The 17,206-nt window shown below is 49.4% G+C and overlaps 7 protein-coding genes across 7 annotated transcripts; 6 read left to right on the top strand and 1 right to left on the bottom strand.

Annotated features, from left to right (window-relative positions):
* Positions 1-500: 500 nt before the first annotated feature.
* On the top strand, positions 501-1,282 carry BGZ61DRAFT_486647 (glutathione S-transferase; the record flags this gene model as incomplete). Its single annotated transcript, XM_046249881.1, has 2 exons — positions 501-710; positions 767-1,282. The coding sequence occupies 2 exons, from the start codon at positions 501-503 to the stop codon at positions 1,280-1,282; spliced, it is 726 nt and encodes a 241-aa protein (XP_046094776.1).
* A 1,038-nt stretch (positions 1,283-2,320) lies between these two features.
* Positions 2,321-2,518, top strand: BGZ61DRAFT_306564 (uncharacterized protein; the record flags this gene model as incomplete). Its single annotated transcript, XM_046238742.1, has 1 exon — positions 2,321-2,518. A coding segment is annotated over one exon (198 nt), but the record flags the coding sequence as incomplete, so codon positions are not given.
* Positions 2,519-3,596: 1,078 nt separating this feature from the next.
* On the top strand, positions 3,597-4,569 carry BGZ61DRAFT_315451 (uncharacterized protein; the record flags this gene model as incomplete). Its single annotated transcript, XM_046238863.1, has 3 exons — positions 3,597-3,722; positions 3,817-4,101; positions 4,231-4,569. Coding segments are annotated over 3 exons (750 nt in total), but the record flags the coding sequence as incomplete, so codon positions are not given.
* A 188-nt stretch (positions 4,570-4,757) lies between these two features.
* Positions 4,758-6,033, top strand: BGZ61DRAFT_466816 (uncharacterized protein). The gene is made up of 4 exons (XM_046247710.1): positions 4,758-4,813; positions 4,870-5,006; positions 5,055-5,502; positions 5,599-6,033. The coding sequence occupies exons 2-4, from the start codon at positions 4,983-4,985 to the stop codon at positions 5,808-5,810; spliced, it is 684 nt and encodes a 227-aa protein (XP_046094773.1). The 5' UTR covers positions 4,758-4,813; positions 4,870-4,982; the 3' UTR covers positions 5,811-6,033.
* Positions 6,034-6,688: 655 nt separating this feature from the next.
* Positions 6,689-7,102, top strand: BGZ61DRAFT_372444 (uncharacterized protein; the record flags this gene model as incomplete). Its single annotated transcript, XM_046242174.1, has 1 exon — positions 6,689-7,102. A coding segment is annotated over one exon (414 nt), but the record flags the coding sequence as incomplete, so codon positions are not given.
* Positions 7,103-10,110: 3,008 nt separating this feature from the next.
* Positions 10,111-10,374, top strand: BGZ61DRAFT_282297 (uncharacterized protein; the record flags this gene model as incomplete). The annotated part of the gene is made up of 1 exon (XM_046238474.1): positions 10,111-10,374. A coding segment is annotated over one exon (264 nt), but the record flags the coding sequence as incomplete, so codon positions are not given.
* A 5,411-nt stretch (positions 10,375-15,785) lies between these two features.
* On the bottom strand, positions 15,786-16,441 carry BGZ61DRAFT_466811 (uncharacterized protein). Its single transcript, XM_046247709.1, has one exon. It carries the CDS (start codon positions 16,376-16,378, stop codon positions 16,055-16,057), a length of 324 nt encoding a protein of 107 aa, XP_046094770.1. The 5' UTR covers positions 16,379-16,441; the 3' UTR covers positions 15,786-16,054.
* Positions 16,442-17,206: the final 765 nt, after the last annotated feature.

Genomic DNA, 17,206 nt, shown 5'->3' with positions numbered 1-17,206 from the left:
GGCTTCGGACTGTGGTGTGAATCCGAATCCAGTCCTAGTGGAAGCTGGCAAGGTTGATTCTGCGCTTAGTCATCGGGAATGAGAGCGATGACGCGCAGGGTAGAACTACGTTCTGCTTGTGTGAGGTTTTAATACAATAATGAATTACCGAAATACCGGTCTGAGCGGGAACTACGCCTTGTCCCGTTGCTTAGATATGATTACCTAACTCCTAAAATTTGCCGGGTGATATTGTCCATCCAAGTATTCTCGCCCAGGGCCAGTCGGCGTCGGAATGATTTATGTGCCCGGATTTCGAGAAGGATAGCCGAGAATGGCCTTAAGGAGCTATCGGCACGTACGGAGGTAACCTACCCCTCACTACGTGAGCGATAAATTCAAGTGCTAGTAGTGCATATATATTCAAGCGTCTGTCCACTACTCGTCCACGACTCGTCCACATTATCTCTGCCCTGTTGGTTACCATCGAAACTATCGTCGTCAGAATCATCATCACCATCATGTCTGCCATTAAACCCATTATTTTTTACTCCCATGCCAGAGGTCCTGTGCCGTGGAGAGTCACCATCATACTCGAGGAATTAAACGTTCCTTATGAGAGCAAGTACCTTGAAAGCCCTGAAATGAATACAGAATCCTACAAGTCTATCAATCCGAACGCTAAGGCTCCTGCCATTGAGGATCCTAACACGGGGATAAAACTGTTCGAGGTAGGCTGTGTGTCTTCGCTGTGTATGTGGCTCTAAACGGCTAACTCGAAAAATAGGCAGGCGCTATTATCTTCTACCTTCTTGATACTTACGATACATCTGGCACCTTGCACTCCCTCTCAGGTCCAGACAAGTACTTGGAACTGGCGTGGATGCAATTTCAGGCGTCCGAACAACACATGTACTATAGTCAACATGGCTGGTTCTTGTACAAACACCCAGAGCATGTCCAGTCTGTCCTCGACCGCTATGAATGGACGATCAAGCGCACCATTGGGATGATCGACGAGTATCTCAAAAAGACCGGCAAGAGCTATCTCGCCGGCGACAAGGTCACTTTTGCCGACCTTGTCTTTGTGGTTACCAACGAGGTGGTTCCCCAATTGCTTCCTGGATACGACCCGTCGAAGGAATTTCCCCATTACGCAAAATGGAATTCTGCTTTGGTTGACAGGCCCTCATTTAAAAAGATAGCTGCCGATAGAGCAGCTCTTGGTCAGCCACTTGGTGTAGTCGATCAGAAACACATCGACGACCACGTTTGGAGAAATGATCCAAACCACAAGTGGTAATATCAATTGATATAACTTGATGTGTCATAACTATGGCATATAGCGGTGTGGTGAGAGGGGCAGATAATTATTGCCAAGTGCGGAGATTCTGACAGCAAATGATGCTAGATGGTGATGGGTTGTGTGGAGGCTATGCTACAAGGATGACAACTGTAACTACCGCTTGATCTAGTATATTAACAATAAGAAATCTATTCCTTGATACGAATTAATAACGCTTGACATGCGATGTACCCCCGGCGCAATCCACCATCTACACGAGTCCACCCGGGCACAAACCCGGAAGTCAGGCGCTGGATCGGCTGGGCGGTAAGGCGCGGTGAGTCGGTAGTCCGCCTGAACCGAACGCGTCTGTCGCAGCCGGACTCAGCCACAAAAATAAAGTGTTGCGGGGAGAAGTCCAAAATATTATGCAGGTACGGAGTATAAGTCTCCCAGATCAGCATTCCGGCCCTTTGCAACCCTGCGGATGTTTTTTTGGTCTAACCCATGGAAGCCAGTGCTCTTCCTATGCTGAAAGTGCTCCATCTCGTATTGGTACGATCCGGGTTTTGCCTGTAAGCATTCACGTAAGGCATCCAGCATAGGCGGTGTAATGCTTCGCTTCCGTCCGCCGCCGTTCGGGGGTGCTCGGCGACGTTCCCGCAGTCCGTCTACATATCATGGGCAATTCGGATATGAAATAAAACCAGATGGCGAAAATCATGTGGGCCCGACTGTGTGTCTGTCGGACTCCTATGGTCTCCATTCATTGCCGCTGACAAAGCATCACCGGTGCCGAGGTCCCCACAACCGAAAGCTCCAGCATTACTCATACCCACCGTGGCTTCCCGACAGACGGGGCCCTCATCACGCAGCTGTCAGCCCCGGTTGCTTTTCCACAGGCCTAGCTTGACGCTACGCTCCGAATTATCCCTACAAGTAGGACAATCAACTAAGCAGCCTGCTAACATCTTTTAAGGTCATTGTCTAAAGCATTCCCTCCACATCCATTTGCATGAGAACCAGGAACCCCCCGGGCATACAACACGATCAACTATGGATAAAGATGTTGGTCGACCACGAGTAACCAAAAGAAAGCGAATCTCAAGAGCATGCGATCCGTGCCGTGCTCGGAAACATCGGTGTGATGGTCGACGGCCGAGCTGCTCGGCGTGCTCTATGACCCAGCACCCATGCAGTTACGATTCTGGTATGAAGAAGCGCGGGCTACCTACTGGATATGTACGGTCTCTAGAATTACTACGGGCGCTTATATTTACCGTCGTTCCTAATAGTCTGAGTATCGTGAGGGAGCTTATACCGGAGATCCAATTCGCCCTCGATTCTCATGCGAAGCTTGTGATGGCCAGCAGACTGGTTAGCGACCCAGATACTCTAAGGCAGGCTTGGGAAAATAGTGGCTCCAGACGGAATTGGACCACCTCTTATCAAACGCCAACGACAATATCAATACAGCAACTCCCACAAGCCTTGAAAAGAAAGAAGCATCTACCCTTGACCTCCCTCAATTCACCGTAAGGTCATTCGAGGCTATCCGGGGTGAGTTGGCTGACGGAGGCCGACCTCTTTCAAATCCCATGACGTGGCCCGGAGACACCAACAACAGTGAGGCATTATCTCATCAACGACTGTTCACGATGCAGGCCCCATCCGCAGACGATGTGGGATCGATCTCCTTTCCCCAACACGCTCGGCACCTGCTTGATCTCTACTTCGCTCACACTCATTGCTGGTTGCCCATGGTGCAAAAGCACAAGATGTACGAGATCCTCTATTCACCTTCACGAGCCGCTCTTGCTGAAGCAGGGAGCTTCGCTACGTTCTGGTCAATCTTAGCCTACTCATCACTTCAAGAGTCTCGGGAAACCTTTAGTCCTGCTAGCGCGCCTGACGGTCACGGCGCCCTCTTAACACCTGAGCAAATCTACGTCAAAGCAAGACAGCAAATACCAAATGAAGAGGCCCAGGACAGACTTGCGTATTGTGATATGCTAAAGTGGTATCGCAGGCCAAATCGGGGCATGACTGTCATCTGCAGGGGGGTCTGTCATCCGGCCCCACACGGCTGCACCAAAAAATCCATGCAAACAGAAGGTCTGGACCTTCGTTTCCGGCTTTGGATGACAGGGATGACCATAGTGAATCGACTTTTCGACGCGTTTTTGAAGGTCCGACTCCGGTGGTGCCCTTCAGGTCGCGATTTTTTTCGAGTGTTCTACGTGCAACCAACACCAACACCAACACCAACCACGTCATACAACACTGAGCAAAAATATCACCATTTTCGTTGACCAACCCATTTACAATGGCCCAACGCGAAGATTTTGAGCTTCTTAAGGCAGTTGAGAACGCGACCAACTATTATTTAATTGATGAAGATAAGACGCAGCCACAGAATACGCGTTGTACGTATACGCGTCCCCAGAAGGAGTGGAAGGTATGGAGGCAACTTACATACACCACCACATATACAGCTGCTTATTTATTATAATTTAACTGCAAGACGAATCATATTGCTAACTTATATCCAGGAATGGTGTGCAGAGAAAGCATTCCCGTCTATCCCTCCAGACTGGCCTAAGCCGTACAACCAGGGAGGCGTTCTGCCAGCTCACCTGGTGGATGAGGGCAAATTGGTATGGTTTCTCGACGAGAAAGTCGTCAGCAGGGCACCTAAGACTGGATCTCGAGCGAAAAATGAGAGAAAACGCTGGGCCGAAGGCGTGGCTGAACGCAATGCCAAGAAGGCCAAGACGACCTCTGTTGACGACCCTGCTCGCCCTTCAGCTCCAGATGACAGCTGTATCACTGTTGCCGTCAAAACGGCCGTGGATAAGATCGATCTGACATCAGAAGATGAAGAGGAGCCATTCAAATCCGCACTTACGCTCAAATTCAACACCGTGAGGACCTACGGCAACGCCATTACGAGACTCTGGGCAGAGCAACGAACGAGGAGAATAAATGGCCAGATGTTAAATCCATCGTCACATCCACGTGGCTTTGCAAACAAGGCTATTTATCGCTATCTTCTGCGACAGACTCACGAGAAAGGACGTGAAGAGTGGGCAGACCGTATGGTAGGCACCATTAAAGATGCCTACTCGCCTGCCAAAATACCAGAGCATACTCGTTGTGCCTGGGGATTGAAAGAGAAGGCGTGTGGACTGCGTACTTCCGTGGATTTTCTCTTCGGCAACCACATGTTGTTACGATCAAGCAACCGGAGGCCTATTGAGTTAGCCGACTGCTTCTGTCTTGAGTGTCCTAACGAGGGCGTCCAGATTCACAACAACCCAACCTACGCCTTTGTTGTGGTTATGAATCAAGGCAAAACTAACCAGAACGGCCGAATCGAGTATGGGGCTTGCTTGAGACATCGTGACCCTTATGCTTGTTTGGTTGGCCAACTCGCTTTCTGGCTGTTTTTTCGCTGGCAGGTTGAAAGAGAGCCATTTCCAGACTTCTCGCGTCCCGAGAAATGGTATAATATTAAGATATTACGACAACGGAAAGACAGACCAACAGGTAAGTTGGATTGTCTTCTTATTTACGAGTCTTTGTAGCTTATAATTATATAGCAGAACTCTCATATCAAACAAGCCACGCGTGGACTCGTCGTCTATATAGCCATGTCGGCATTAAGACCTCTAAGGCTAGTCATGCACCTCGTGTTGCTGCTACGCAAAATGCCGATATGGCTGGCGTTCCTGAAGCACAAGTGGGTAACCTCCCTCTGACTCTGGTAACACTATTAACTTATTATTAGATTAGACGTGCTGGCAGATGGAATATGGGAGACTCAATGATAGGCTGTTATCTCACATCGCTACCCTACGCGTTCATGAGAGCCTCTGCCGAGTTAATCCAGAAGGCAATACCTGCAATTGCAGAGAAAGTCCGTGGAGTTGAGGCTGGAATCTATAGTCTAAAGAAGACTGTAGAGACGGAGGTTTTATCTCTTAAAGCAGAAGTCACGAGGCTGAAAGACGAGATCCAAGAACGCAACAAGGCTGAGATCACTATAGTCACAACTATCAGCCCTTTCGGCAGAACACATCGTCAGACTGTTCGATGCGAACAACAAGAAGGTATTCCAACGTCCTCACAACGAAGGCAGTCTTCATCCCCAGAGACCAGAGCCCCGGCAGCTACTAGAGCTCCAACGGCCATCACGACAACAACAGAGTTACCTCCACAGATCGGATTCCCACGAACTATTCGTACAGTCAGAGATCTCGTGAGGCTCTGGAGACATGGTCTGGCAGGCTATATGGACTCGGTTGACGGGTTAGAGAAGCGATGGGGCTCACAGTGGCGGCTACGTAATGAGAGGCAACTCTTTTCTACTCGCAAACGGATCGTCGATGAGGTGGTCTCTCGGTCACAGGCAAACGGCTGGTCAGAAGATGAGTCGGCGAGACAGCTGGACGAGGAGAGAGGGCAACGCTCATTAGATTGGCTTTTTAAGCAGCTGTTGGATTGTGACCTCGGGTGGCGGCATAAATATCGCCATCAAAGATGAAAGTTGCCACCTATTGCCACTGGCTTAGCAAGCAGCTTCTAGTTGATTCCACATAGCTCAGAAAAGGCATAAAAAGCTTGCTCTGAACCCTTAAGAAAAAAGGGAACAACCTTCTCAATTAAGATCATTTGATCAATTACTCATGCTATTGCATATAGCAAATTGCGTATCCAACAGCAGCTTAAAGAGCGTACAGGCTAAAATAAATAGCTCCTAGATCAGATCACCCCGAGTCTCTATGGCCTAGGTTACCCCTGAGCAATCTAAGTTAGATTTAGCTATCTAATCGTGACCAAACTGATACTATCTTATTCGCCTCATTCTGACGAGTAAAAAATAATAGTATCGTTATATCCATAATATAAAAATATTAAGCCCACGATGAGTCTGTATTAATAGCGTTCCTAGAGGCAGTTATAGTAACTAGAAGAATTAGAAATAGTCGACTGTTTTAGTGGAGTTTCAGTGGATATATAGCGGCAGTACGCTGAACGATACGCTGGAGACCGCCTAAAAATCCGACCCAATTTACGTTTCCGGACACAACTTCACAGCCACGCAGGCTACCGATACGCAACATAGATCAAATGAATCGCCAGAAGCAGGGCTTCACGTAGGTACAACTTTTATCGCACCGCGACGCGCAGCCGTCGGGCGCCGGCGTCGCGTTGCTGATATCACCAGGAAATCCGGGATATTACGGGCTGCGCTGTCATCTGCGGGGTCATCCGCCGATCACGCACCCAAAAGCCCCTGCGATATCCGCCTGATATCACAATACGCAAGTCTGCCCTGTCAAGTCTAACAAGAGCGTGCCTAGAAAGTGCGCCAACTGCAAAGGCGAACATGAGGCATGGAGCAACCAATGTGCAACCAGGAAAGATGAAATGGCCAAGGTTAAATCCGCCTACGCCGCACGCCCTAGGTACCACCTAGTGCCACAGAGCAGTATGGCAATCAGCCAGGCGAACCCAACTGCGAGAACTCAGGAGGAACCGATCGGACGAACCATCCGGGAGAGAGCACCATCCCTCGTACCTAGTCGCAGTCAGCAGAATCGGCAAGGAAGAAGCAAGTCACCGACAAAGAGAGGGCAAAAAAGAGCCAATCCTGGAAGCAACGTAACTCCCCTGAACGACGTGGAGAATGAGATCACAGTCAACACGGGTAGTCAACGGCCCCAAAGAATTATAATGCCATCTAGAAGGGCACTGGAAGCCCTTGATGCAAACTCGGCACGACTACACAGCACCTACCAAGCGGACAACATGGACGTCGACAACCGTGAATGAGACACATGAAATCATTCTCAATATTACAGTACAACGTAAGAAAATCGAGAGACACCGTTATGGCTACCCTATTACGGGACCCAAAGGTGATGGAGTTCGACATCCTAGCCATCCAAGAACCATGGGCGAATTCTTTCATGCACACCACACACCATCCGGCAAAAGACCGGTTTCATCTATGCTACCCCCAAGACGAAGGCGAACGCCCAGCAAGGGTGTGCCTGTATATAAACAAACGCCTCGATCACTCAAAGTGGCAATACGAGGCGCACAATCGGGATCTTTGCACGGTAACGATAACCCTAGGACAAGGAGACGAGACGAGAGAGGTCAAGGTACACAACATTTACAACCCCGACCAAACGGCAGAAAACAGGCGAAGCGTACTACCCCAACTGCGAAGGGTGCTCGACTCGGCTCGGCAAGCAGAGCAAATACTAATTGGAGACTTCAATCTACACCATGAGTTGTGGGGGGGCTCCCATATCTCTAGAACAGAGGCAGAGGCAGAGGATCTCGTCGAGATTATGGAAGACTATAACCTCACAAACACTCTGGCGCCGGGCACTATCACGTACGAAGAAGGCAGGAGGCAGACAACAATCGATCTCTGCCTGGTCACCCTCGGCCTGGTTGATCGGGTCATCAGATGCGAAGCAGACCGTAGTCTCGATCACGACTCAGACCACTTGCCGATCGTCACTTCCCTCGACGTGTCAGTCAAGCAGCTCAGCAGAGAGCCCAACAGAAACTGGAAATCGATAGATGAGAAGAGATTCAGGTCTGCGGTCCTGGGTAAGCTGCCGCCGCAGCGAAGACCGAGAACCCGAAGCGCGCTTGATCGGTACGTGGGGGAAATAGTTGAAGCGCTGAAGAGTGCGATAGAGACAGCAGTGCCCCAAAGGACATGGTCACCTAAATCCAGACGCGGCTGGGATGATGAGTGCACGCGAGTGCTGGCAGAGACCAAGCGCCTCAGACGACTCCACGATCTCTACCACACGGAAGAAACATGGGAGGTATACCGAGCGGCCAGAAATCACAAAGGCAGGGTAATCAAGAAGGTACTGAGAAGAGCGCATCGAGAGAATGTTGAGAGAGCTTCAGAGTCACCAGAGGCTCTCTGGAGAATGGCAAAATGGGCTAGAAACAGAACCACTCAGGCACCAGAGGTAACACCTACACTAGAGCACCCAGACACCTCTCAAATGGTCTCAGACCCAGCGGAAAAGGCAGAGGTCTTCAGGAAGACATTCTTTCCCTCCCCACCGGAAGCAGAGATTGGCGACATCGAAGACGCGACTTACCCGGACCGGATAACGATGCCGCCCATTACAGAACAAGAAGTGGAGAGAGCCATACAAGAAGCCTCGCCGCTCAAGGCCCCCGGCCCTGATGGCATCCCGAACAAAGCATTGCAACTAGCAGCGACATGGATTAAGCCTCACTTGTCGGCGATTTTCAATCAGAGCCTCAATCTCGGTTACTGTCCCCAACACTTCAGGGAATCGACAACAGTTGTACTGAGGAAGCAGGGAAAGGACAACTACACCATTCCTGGGTCTTACCGGCCGATAGGGTTGTTGAACACCGTAGGCAAGATCATGGAGGCTATAATAGCACACCGCCTGAGCTACGTGGCGGAGACACATAACCTGCTCCCCTCAACCCACATGGGAGGTAGGAAGATGAGATCCACCGAGCACGCCGTGCATCACATCATCGACAAGATCTATGAAGCGTGGAACAGAGGCCGAGGGCAGATAGCCAGCCTGCTATTACTTAACGCCTCTGGCGCCTTCAATAACTTATCACACAAGCGACTCCTGCACAACCTACGGAAGAGGAAAATTGATGAGAAGACGGTTCGGTGGATATCGAGTCTTCTTGAAGTCCGACACACCAGGATCTCGATCGATGGATTCAAAACCGAGCGACACAGAATCTCGACCGGGACAGTACAAGGCTCGCCGCTCTCACAAATCCTCTACATTTTTTACAACGCAGATCTCATCGAGAGCTGCAACCTAGCAGAGGACACCACCTCTACTGGGTTCATTGACGACGTGGCGATCCTCACATGGGGAGATACGACGACGGAAACTTGCAACAAGCTTCAAGGAGCACTCCAAACAGCCGAGCAGTGGGCGAAAACCCATGCGTCAGTCTTCTCACCCAACAAATTCCAACTCATACACTTCACCAGGGCACGCACGAGAATAGACACTCAACACCCACTGCAAACGGCATGGGGCGAGATCCCGGCAAAGCCGACCTGCAAATATCTAGGACTCATCATGGACTCTGCGCTGCAGTGGAAGCCCCACGTAGACGAAATACGGAGGAAGGCGACGAAAACAATCTCAGCCCTAAGCAGCCTGGGTAGCTCAACCTGGGGCCTTACCCTTCAAGACATGAGGAAGATCTACCGAGGGGTGGTGGTGCCACAGATCATATATGCATGCTCTGCGTGGTCAAACTCAAACTGGAGAACGCGAAACATGCCATACACAAGCAAGACACTGGTACAACTGCAACGTCTGCAGGCACGGGCAGCCAGGGCGATTTCTGGTGCCTACAAAGCCACGTCAGCCCCCGCCCTGGATATCGAAACACATCTTCTGCCCATCGAACATCAAATCTGAAAGCACAACGCTGACTGTCTGGGAAGAATCGGCTTTGGCGGACAAGAATCCCAGCACAGCGCAGATGGTCTGGGAAGAGGAAAGACAAAAATAAGCCCACGCAGAGCAGTACAGAAAGCCATACAGGACGAACAAGGGTTCGAGATGGAGAAAATGGAAGTAATCACCCCGCACGTCGTCCCACCATGGTGGATAGGCCCAAAAACGTTCATCGAAGAGAGCGTCGAGAAGGCACAAGCGAGACACCAGTACGGCATCAGCAATGAGCCAAGCGCCATACACATATATACAGATGGAAGTGGCATCAACGGACACGTGGGCGCTGCGGCTGTGTGCACGACGACCAGCCAAAGCAGGAGCGCTTACATGGGCGACGACACTGTATCGACAGTGTACGCCGGCGAACTCCAAGGGATCTCCCTGGCTCTCCAGATCGCCCAGGGAGACAGAGGCCAAGGCAATATCAGAAAGAAAATCTTGATCTACACAGACAACCAAGCAGCAATCAGGTCGGTGGCGAGGCCCAGGGGCAAATCGGGGTCATACCTTCTCCAAGACATAACGCAGCGAATACAGGAACTACGAACGCAAGGCTTGGCCGTCGAGATCCGATGGTTCCCAGCCCACAAGGGGATATACGGTAACGAAGCGGCCGACCGTGCGGCCAAAGTAGCCACGGGATGGAGACAGAGAGGACCACCAGGGCCAAGGGCGCAGCAACCCCCGGTACTGTATTCATTGAAGTCCACATTGAAAATGTGGTCGCGCAGAGTTGTCAACGACAGATGGAAAACGCAATGGCGACAGGAAACCAGGGGCCGGTCAACCTTCAGGCACACACCGGAGCCAACACCAAAAGTACTACAGCCACACAAGCACTTCAGCAAGAGGAATAGCGCAATCTACATCCAGCTCCGGACGGAGAAGATTGGGATGAACGACTTTCTCTTCAAACGAAGAGTGCCAGGGATCACAGACCCTAGATGCGACTGCGGCGAAGGACGGCAAACAGTAGCCCACATCCTGCTTCAATGCAGGAAGCACACCGCACTTCGAAACAAGGAGTTGGGCCAATTCCCAGGGCATCGAAGCCTCCGGGCATTAATGAGCGAGCGCAGAGTAGCAGCAAAGGTCGTCAAGTTCATGGAGCAAACCCAGATCCTTGGGCAGTTCAGGATCAGTCCATACCATGCGATACCCCTCCACCAATAAGACCCCTCTACCGATAAGCAAAAAAAAAGTTTCCCCATACAAAATGCATTTTTTCAACCTCATGAGAAAAACTTAACAAAATTAGTAAAAATAAACTCATTTCCAGTATTCAGGTTAGAATTCAATATATTTTAATATTTTCTTGGCCTTTTAACCTCGCGGCCTGAGCGAGTGCGTACAATAAGTAACTCTTCCGCCTCCGAGTTTGAACTTTCATCCTCCTGCATCCCTCCCACCTCGATCACATCCTCAACAGCCCCCGTCTCCTCATTTGCTTGGATTGGCTCGGGAATAGTCTCACCAGCCACTAGAGCCTCGGCTAATATCATAAACTTCTTGTTGGGATTGGGTATGGCTTTTCTCCTCTTGCCTCTACTCAACCGGCCGACTTCCTCCTCCAGACTGGCGATTCTTAAGCTTAGGGAGGCAATCTTTGATTCTTAGGCTTCAAACCCTTTCGATATCACAGAATACCGTCTTCTAGTTGAAGGGCTCTTATTTTTCCCCAGATCTCTAATATAACGGCTGGTTTTTAGCGTATTATCAGAGTCGAGTTGCCCGTCCCTGAGACCCTCTAATTCAGGCGTAGTTTCCTTCTTGTCTGGCTGAATCTCTGGATATATAAGGGCTTTCCGTCGTGAAATTGGCCAATTTCCAGTCACTCTCCAGCCTGAGAGGATATTTTTCTGGGTCATACCCACTTCCCTGGCTTTGGCATAAGCCTTGATGAAGTTGGCCTTATCCACCGGCGCAGAATCAGTCAGGCTTGCCAGTTTTTAGAGTTCTTTGCAATATGCAGCTTTGGAGGCATTAAAAACGCCATTGTCCAGCGGCTGGAGACCATGAGAGCAATGTGCCGGCAGGTAACAACAATATACGTTATTCAAAAAGCACGTAGCCATCCACTCATCCTGGATTTTGAGTCAGCGACATTTATAACCCAGACCAGTTAGGTACTTGCAGATACATAGCTTCCATGGCCATCTAATATAATAAGTCTGGCATCGGACTCATCTTCTAGCCGGGTTTGAGGCAGATAGACCTCTCTAAGCCACTCAACTGCGATATGGTTGTCTGTCCAGCCGTTCTCAGAAGTAATAAAATACCAGTCGGCTATCTTCTTAAACTCATTAATAAACTATTGCTGCTGAAGCTCTTTGCCTTTGAAAATAATCCCAGGTTTCAGAAGACGGCCATCTGCAGTCACGGCTTCGATAAAGCTAGTCCAAACGCGGGACTGAGAGCCTTTAAGAAAAGCCTTCCTCTTAGAATCACTACTGCCGATAACCAAGGAATCCAAGCCTAGATTCGCAATAGATTAGTGAGTTTTGTGGCAAAAACGATAAATACTCACCAAATCCAGCCATAATACCGCCCTCGTCAACATTAACTGTATTCTCAGCCTTAATCCAACCATACTCTCTCTCCCGGATATCAAAGTACCAATTGACGGCCATTGGAGTAAAAGAATTGAATCTCGAGGCCTCCTGACGTTTCCCTATCTTCGTCTTTATGGTCGAATGTCGTTTCATAAACCTGGCTATCCAGTGTGCACCGATTACCCTTTCCCGGCCTTATTATCTCAAGAGGGCAGCGACGGTGGCGCGAACTTGACTGTGAGAAGGAGCATAGCCCAAAGCCTCTTGTCGAAGTATCCATGTGACTAATCTGGACTCCTGAGACTTGGATAACAGCTGGGAAGGATGGGTGACCTCAGACTTTGACGGTACGCCTCTTAATCGGCCCCAAAGAGTCGGCTGAGGGATGCCATACTTCTGGGCGGCTTAGTTCTGGAAGAGGCCGTTATCTGTAACATCCAATATTGCTTCAATAATGTCATCCTCTGTATAAGAGGCTCGAGGCATTTTTAAGGCAATTATAGAAGGCTGGTATAGATAAATCTCCTATAAGCTTTGGGGAGGACTATTCGTGGAGGAAGCATTAATAGAAATTTTACATTAGTGCTATGCAACCAAACCGCTGATATAATATAAAAAGGAATAGCATAATACGAAACAGCATAAAACTCTCAATAAGACACAGCTTGTTTCATGTAAATAACTTCAATTTTGGCCAAGCACCGTACAAGTGAAATTGGGCATTTTGTATGGGGAAACTTTTTTTTTGCTTATCGGTAGAGGGGTCTTATCGGTGGAGGGGTATCGCATGGTAATCAGACCAAGCCGAGCACTGGGGGGAGACTGTAGGTAGGAGGACCCATACACGAGGCATATAGTTCGCCTAATTGGAGGCCAAAACGATGTGTATATTAGCATTTCGAACCGCTATCTATAGAGGCCGGCTGGCCAATGCAGAGAAGAGGTTTGGGAGTAAAAAGCGGGAAGTTTGGGGCAGCTGGCCAAACGCCAGATGGTGTTGGCGAAGTGGGGCGCCACGGACAAATATTCGGGGCGCTTCGGCTGTCATGGCTGCTGTGGAATGGCGGCTAAAACCGAGTAGGAATTGAACCTGAACCTGAACCTGTGGCAGACTCGGTACCTTAGAACTCCGAGGAGTTACCTCACAAGACACCCTGTATGATGGGTCACAACTTAGCACCCCAACGCGTCATCCATCCCACTCGTTCCGGCTCATCCGCCCTTTGTCCCAAGATGCACTGACTAGACTTGCAACTTTAATTTTCACGCCAGGACAACTTACCAAGCGAAGCCGACACAAAGCCTCGCAATGACAGTACCGATATGATGGGAAGCAAGGGTGCAATCCATTCAACGCCACGCACCCCAACGGATTTAGGATTACTTCGTGAGCCGTGCAAGCGTGCACGTCCCCTTTTGAACTCTAAATCTACTCCACGGAGGTCTCTGGTTGAGTGGGTTGCATCCTTGATGGGAAGTACTAGGGGGGCCTTAAAAGCGGCGCCCCCGTGTGACTCGTTCCTCCTACACGGGGGGGCTCTTGAGTACTAGGGGGGTCTCGTCATTTCTTTTCAGCTCAACCCCCCGTTCGTCCCTCACGGGGGGTACGTTGACTAGCCAAAAGTTCGGCGACTAGCCAAATTTAGGTACATCAATTCTCACTAAATTCTTGGTGTAGATGAGGTACCTTCATTATAGCGATTACATGGGGTCAGTTGCATCAGTATGTTCCAAACGAAAAGTCAGTCTGGTGTAAGTGACTGACCAAAGTGCCATTTTTATCATTTCTAGTCATCTTCTTCGTCTTTTGGGACCAGGAATTCGCCCTGACTATTATCAATCACATCTTCCGCGATAACCTCAATTCCATCAACCTCAAAAGTCAACTGTTTCTTTCCAAGAGCCCGTTCCTGTGCGTTGAAAATAGCAAAGTTGACCGCTTCTTGAACCACTTCGGAGTCGTAGTCTCTCGGCCAAGATCCTGTTCCTTGCCATCTATTGTCACCTATTCCTAGCTGTTGAAGCTGGCGGTGAAGAGCATATTTCTGCGCAAGCCACTGACTCGAAGCAAGGTGAGAACGCCGGTCTGTTTTGGACCACCAGTTGCTGCGTTTTAGCTGCAACTGGTATAGCGGCTTCCAGGCTCTTCTAGGGTTAGTATATATGACTTCGAGCCTTACAGCTGTGATGCTAGGCCTCACATGTGACCTGACATCACGCATCCAACGGCGTAAGAAGAGACCTTCATCTTGGCTATCTCTTCGTAAAATTCGCTTCTTCTCATCAGCCTGTGCAGCTTGTCGATTGTATTCATCCTTCGAGACTCGAAGCCTCGCATCACCGACAGTGATTGGGCCGTATTTTGCTATGACTGACGTCTGTGTTTGGAGGGCTGACCGTCTCATAGCCTTATCTTTGAGACGGTGCAGCTCCTGAGTTGCGGTAATACCATTCAGCGCCAGTGTGTTACTAGCACTGACTGCATATTCAAATACACGCATGACTGACGGGGTCAACGGCACCCCTGATGTAATTGATGTGTGCATACGAAGCATCACATAGTCCTGATATTTCTCAATAACCTTCATTAGTAGTGGTGGTGTAGCTGCCTCTCCCCAGTCATACGCTGTCAACAGCACCCTCTGAGGCGTCACAGGTGTTGTGAAGCTATCACGGCTATGCTGGTGTGGTGTTATGATTACTGATGAAGAGCCAACTTCCACATGACCTGGGAGACTCTCAGCAGAGATATCTGCAGTTAACGATGACAGCGGATCAGCGAGGTTATCTAGGACCTTAGCTGGGTTATGAGGAAACAGGCCGCATTTCCCCCAAGCAGAGATAATCGTATTCTTCCGGAAGGTGCGTTCTCGTATCTCTTGGAGGTGGTACAGGAAGTCGGTCTTATTGAAGTCATTGGCGCCGTCAGCAATTTCTCTGTAAAGGATATGCTGATGCCACTTCTTATATGCGTTGAAAACACCAACATCTAGAGGCTGAAGATAATGTGTAAGATGTGGAGGCATAGGGAACAGCTCGATGTTGTGTTGACTGCAAAAATAGAAGATTTCATGCGTAAAGTGGCTCTCACACCCATCCATAAGAAGCAGCCGCTTCTCTTCCGGGTTAGAAGGCCGTGTAAGTCGCTCAAAGTGCTTAGCCCACTCGAGGGCTAGGATGTCATTGATATACCCCTTGCTGCTAGTGGTAATTATAGTATCGTCACTAAGCCGATTTTGGACCCATTTGACGGGAATGTTGACACCGGGCATGATGATAAACGGGGGAATAGAGTCACCAGCAGCCGAAATTGACTCAACCGCGGTCACAGAGATAGTAGTGTGTGCATCAGTTAGAATGGGCTGTTCAACTTCTCGAAAAGTCCACACGAAAGTGCCTTTCTGGAGATATCCGATCATAAAACCTGTCTCATCGAAGTTCCATATATTCTCAACCTTGATGCTATTCTCACGCACAAAGTCCTCAAAGGCGCAGAAAAAAGCCTCGATGTGGGCGCGGTCTTGCATTGCCTTACGCCTTACATCTTGGGTCATTGACTTCTTCACATAAAACGTGCTTTTCCAGCGCTTCATGAAGCGCTTAGCCCAGATATGTGAAGCCTTGCGAGAATGGCCCGAGGCTCTTAGAATAGCATTTGCATTGTGTTGAAGAGTTCGAAGTTGAATGTGGTGGCCCTGTGTGACCCGGCGATGTGCCTAACACAGTATTGCCTGCTCCTGCATGTCGGTCAAGAGAGTGTTATTACCGCCATTTTGAGTGGCAGGCTTTGCTCCTTTGGTACGGCTCAGGAGTCTATCATACGGGACTCTCAGGTCTCGCGATGCCGCAGCAACGGAGCGATAAAAACCCTCGTGGAAGAGCTCTGCCGCAGCAACAGTACGCAGCTCGAGGTTACCGTTATTATATCGCGAGAAATCGGGCTTTCCGGTGCGAGGGTTGATCCATTTTTGCACTGCAGATAAATCTGGCTCCGGGCTGCAAGACGAGCTATTCTGATTACGAATTGACGAAGAACTCATAATGTTGTAGTGGTTTGAAGTTGTAGTGTTTTGGTGGATGCTACCAATTTGAGGATGTAGTGATGTGGGGTTGGTGTTGCAGATGTGTCACAGCGCGGGGCTGTGCATACGCCTTGTACGTAAAGGAGTTATTTGATTAAACATTGGTACATAACTTTACTAGGGCCTACACCTATTTTCTAGGTATCTTTCTTAGCTCGGTGAGTCGCCGAACTTTTGGCTAGTCAACGTACCCCCCGTTCGTCCCTCATGGGGGGTTGAGCTGAAAAGAAATGACGAGACCCCCCTAGTAGGAAAAGTGTGTGATTCGGAAAATAATCCAGGGTACATGAGCCTACACGTTAATTAGTATGCGCCCCAATGTACCGGTAATTCTATTAGGTCAATAGGCCTGTGTTGGATTGACCCTCGTCTGACGCAATCCTCTGATATGTCAATATCCTGATCTTAGTCATAGGTGGCGAGATTGACATCATAGGTGGCGAGGTTGATAGAAAAAGCCCCTCTCAGAAAAGAGGGGGTCGGAGAGAGAAGATCATCAATACAATCATCAATTGAAATCAGATCATTTGATCAATTACTTATCTCTTGATTGACCAAGGCGTATTGGATCCATCAGCCTGTGTAGATAAATATTACAGGGCCTCTACGCGGGGTACTGACATAAATCATTATAAACGAGTGACCTATTCTCCCATACAATCTACTAAGCGAGTAATGTATCTTGATTTTCCCAATCAAAAAAACGAGTCACACGGGGGCGCCGCTTTTGAGGCCCCCTTAGTACCGGTAATTTCGTGTGTGAGTGACATGCCAGCATATTGCGCT

The sequence above is a fragment of the Ilyonectria robusta genome, assembly GCF_021365365.1.
Source record: "Ilyonectria robusta strain PMI_751 chromosome Unknown BGZ61scaffold_52, whole genome shotgun sequence".
NCBI classification, from domain to species: Eukaryota; Fungi; Ascomycota; class Sordariomycetes; order Hypocreales; family Nectriaceae; genus Ilyonectria; species Ilyonectria robusta.
Note: the sequence above shows the minus strand (reverse complement) of the source record. Positions and strands in the feature narration are given on the sequence as shown.

Bases quoted from the DNA above. Each gene is read 5' to 3' on its own strand.
- BGZ61DRAFT_466811 (XM_046247709.1), bottom strand. From the start codon at position 16,378: ATGAGTTCTTCGTCAATTCGTAATCAGAATAGCTCGTCTTGCAGCCCG.
- BGZ61DRAFT_466816 (XM_046247710.1), top strand. From the start codon at position 4,983: ATGGCTGGCGTTCCTGAAGCACAA. The intron at 5,007-5,054 runs GTGGGTAACCTC...ACTTATTATTAG, and splicing joins CTGGCGTTCCTGAAGCACAA to ATTAGACGTGCTGGCAGATG. The intron at 5,503-5,598 runs CTATTCGTACAG...GATGGGGCTCAC, and splicing joins ACAGATCGGATTCCCACGAA to AGTGGCGGCTACGTAATGAG.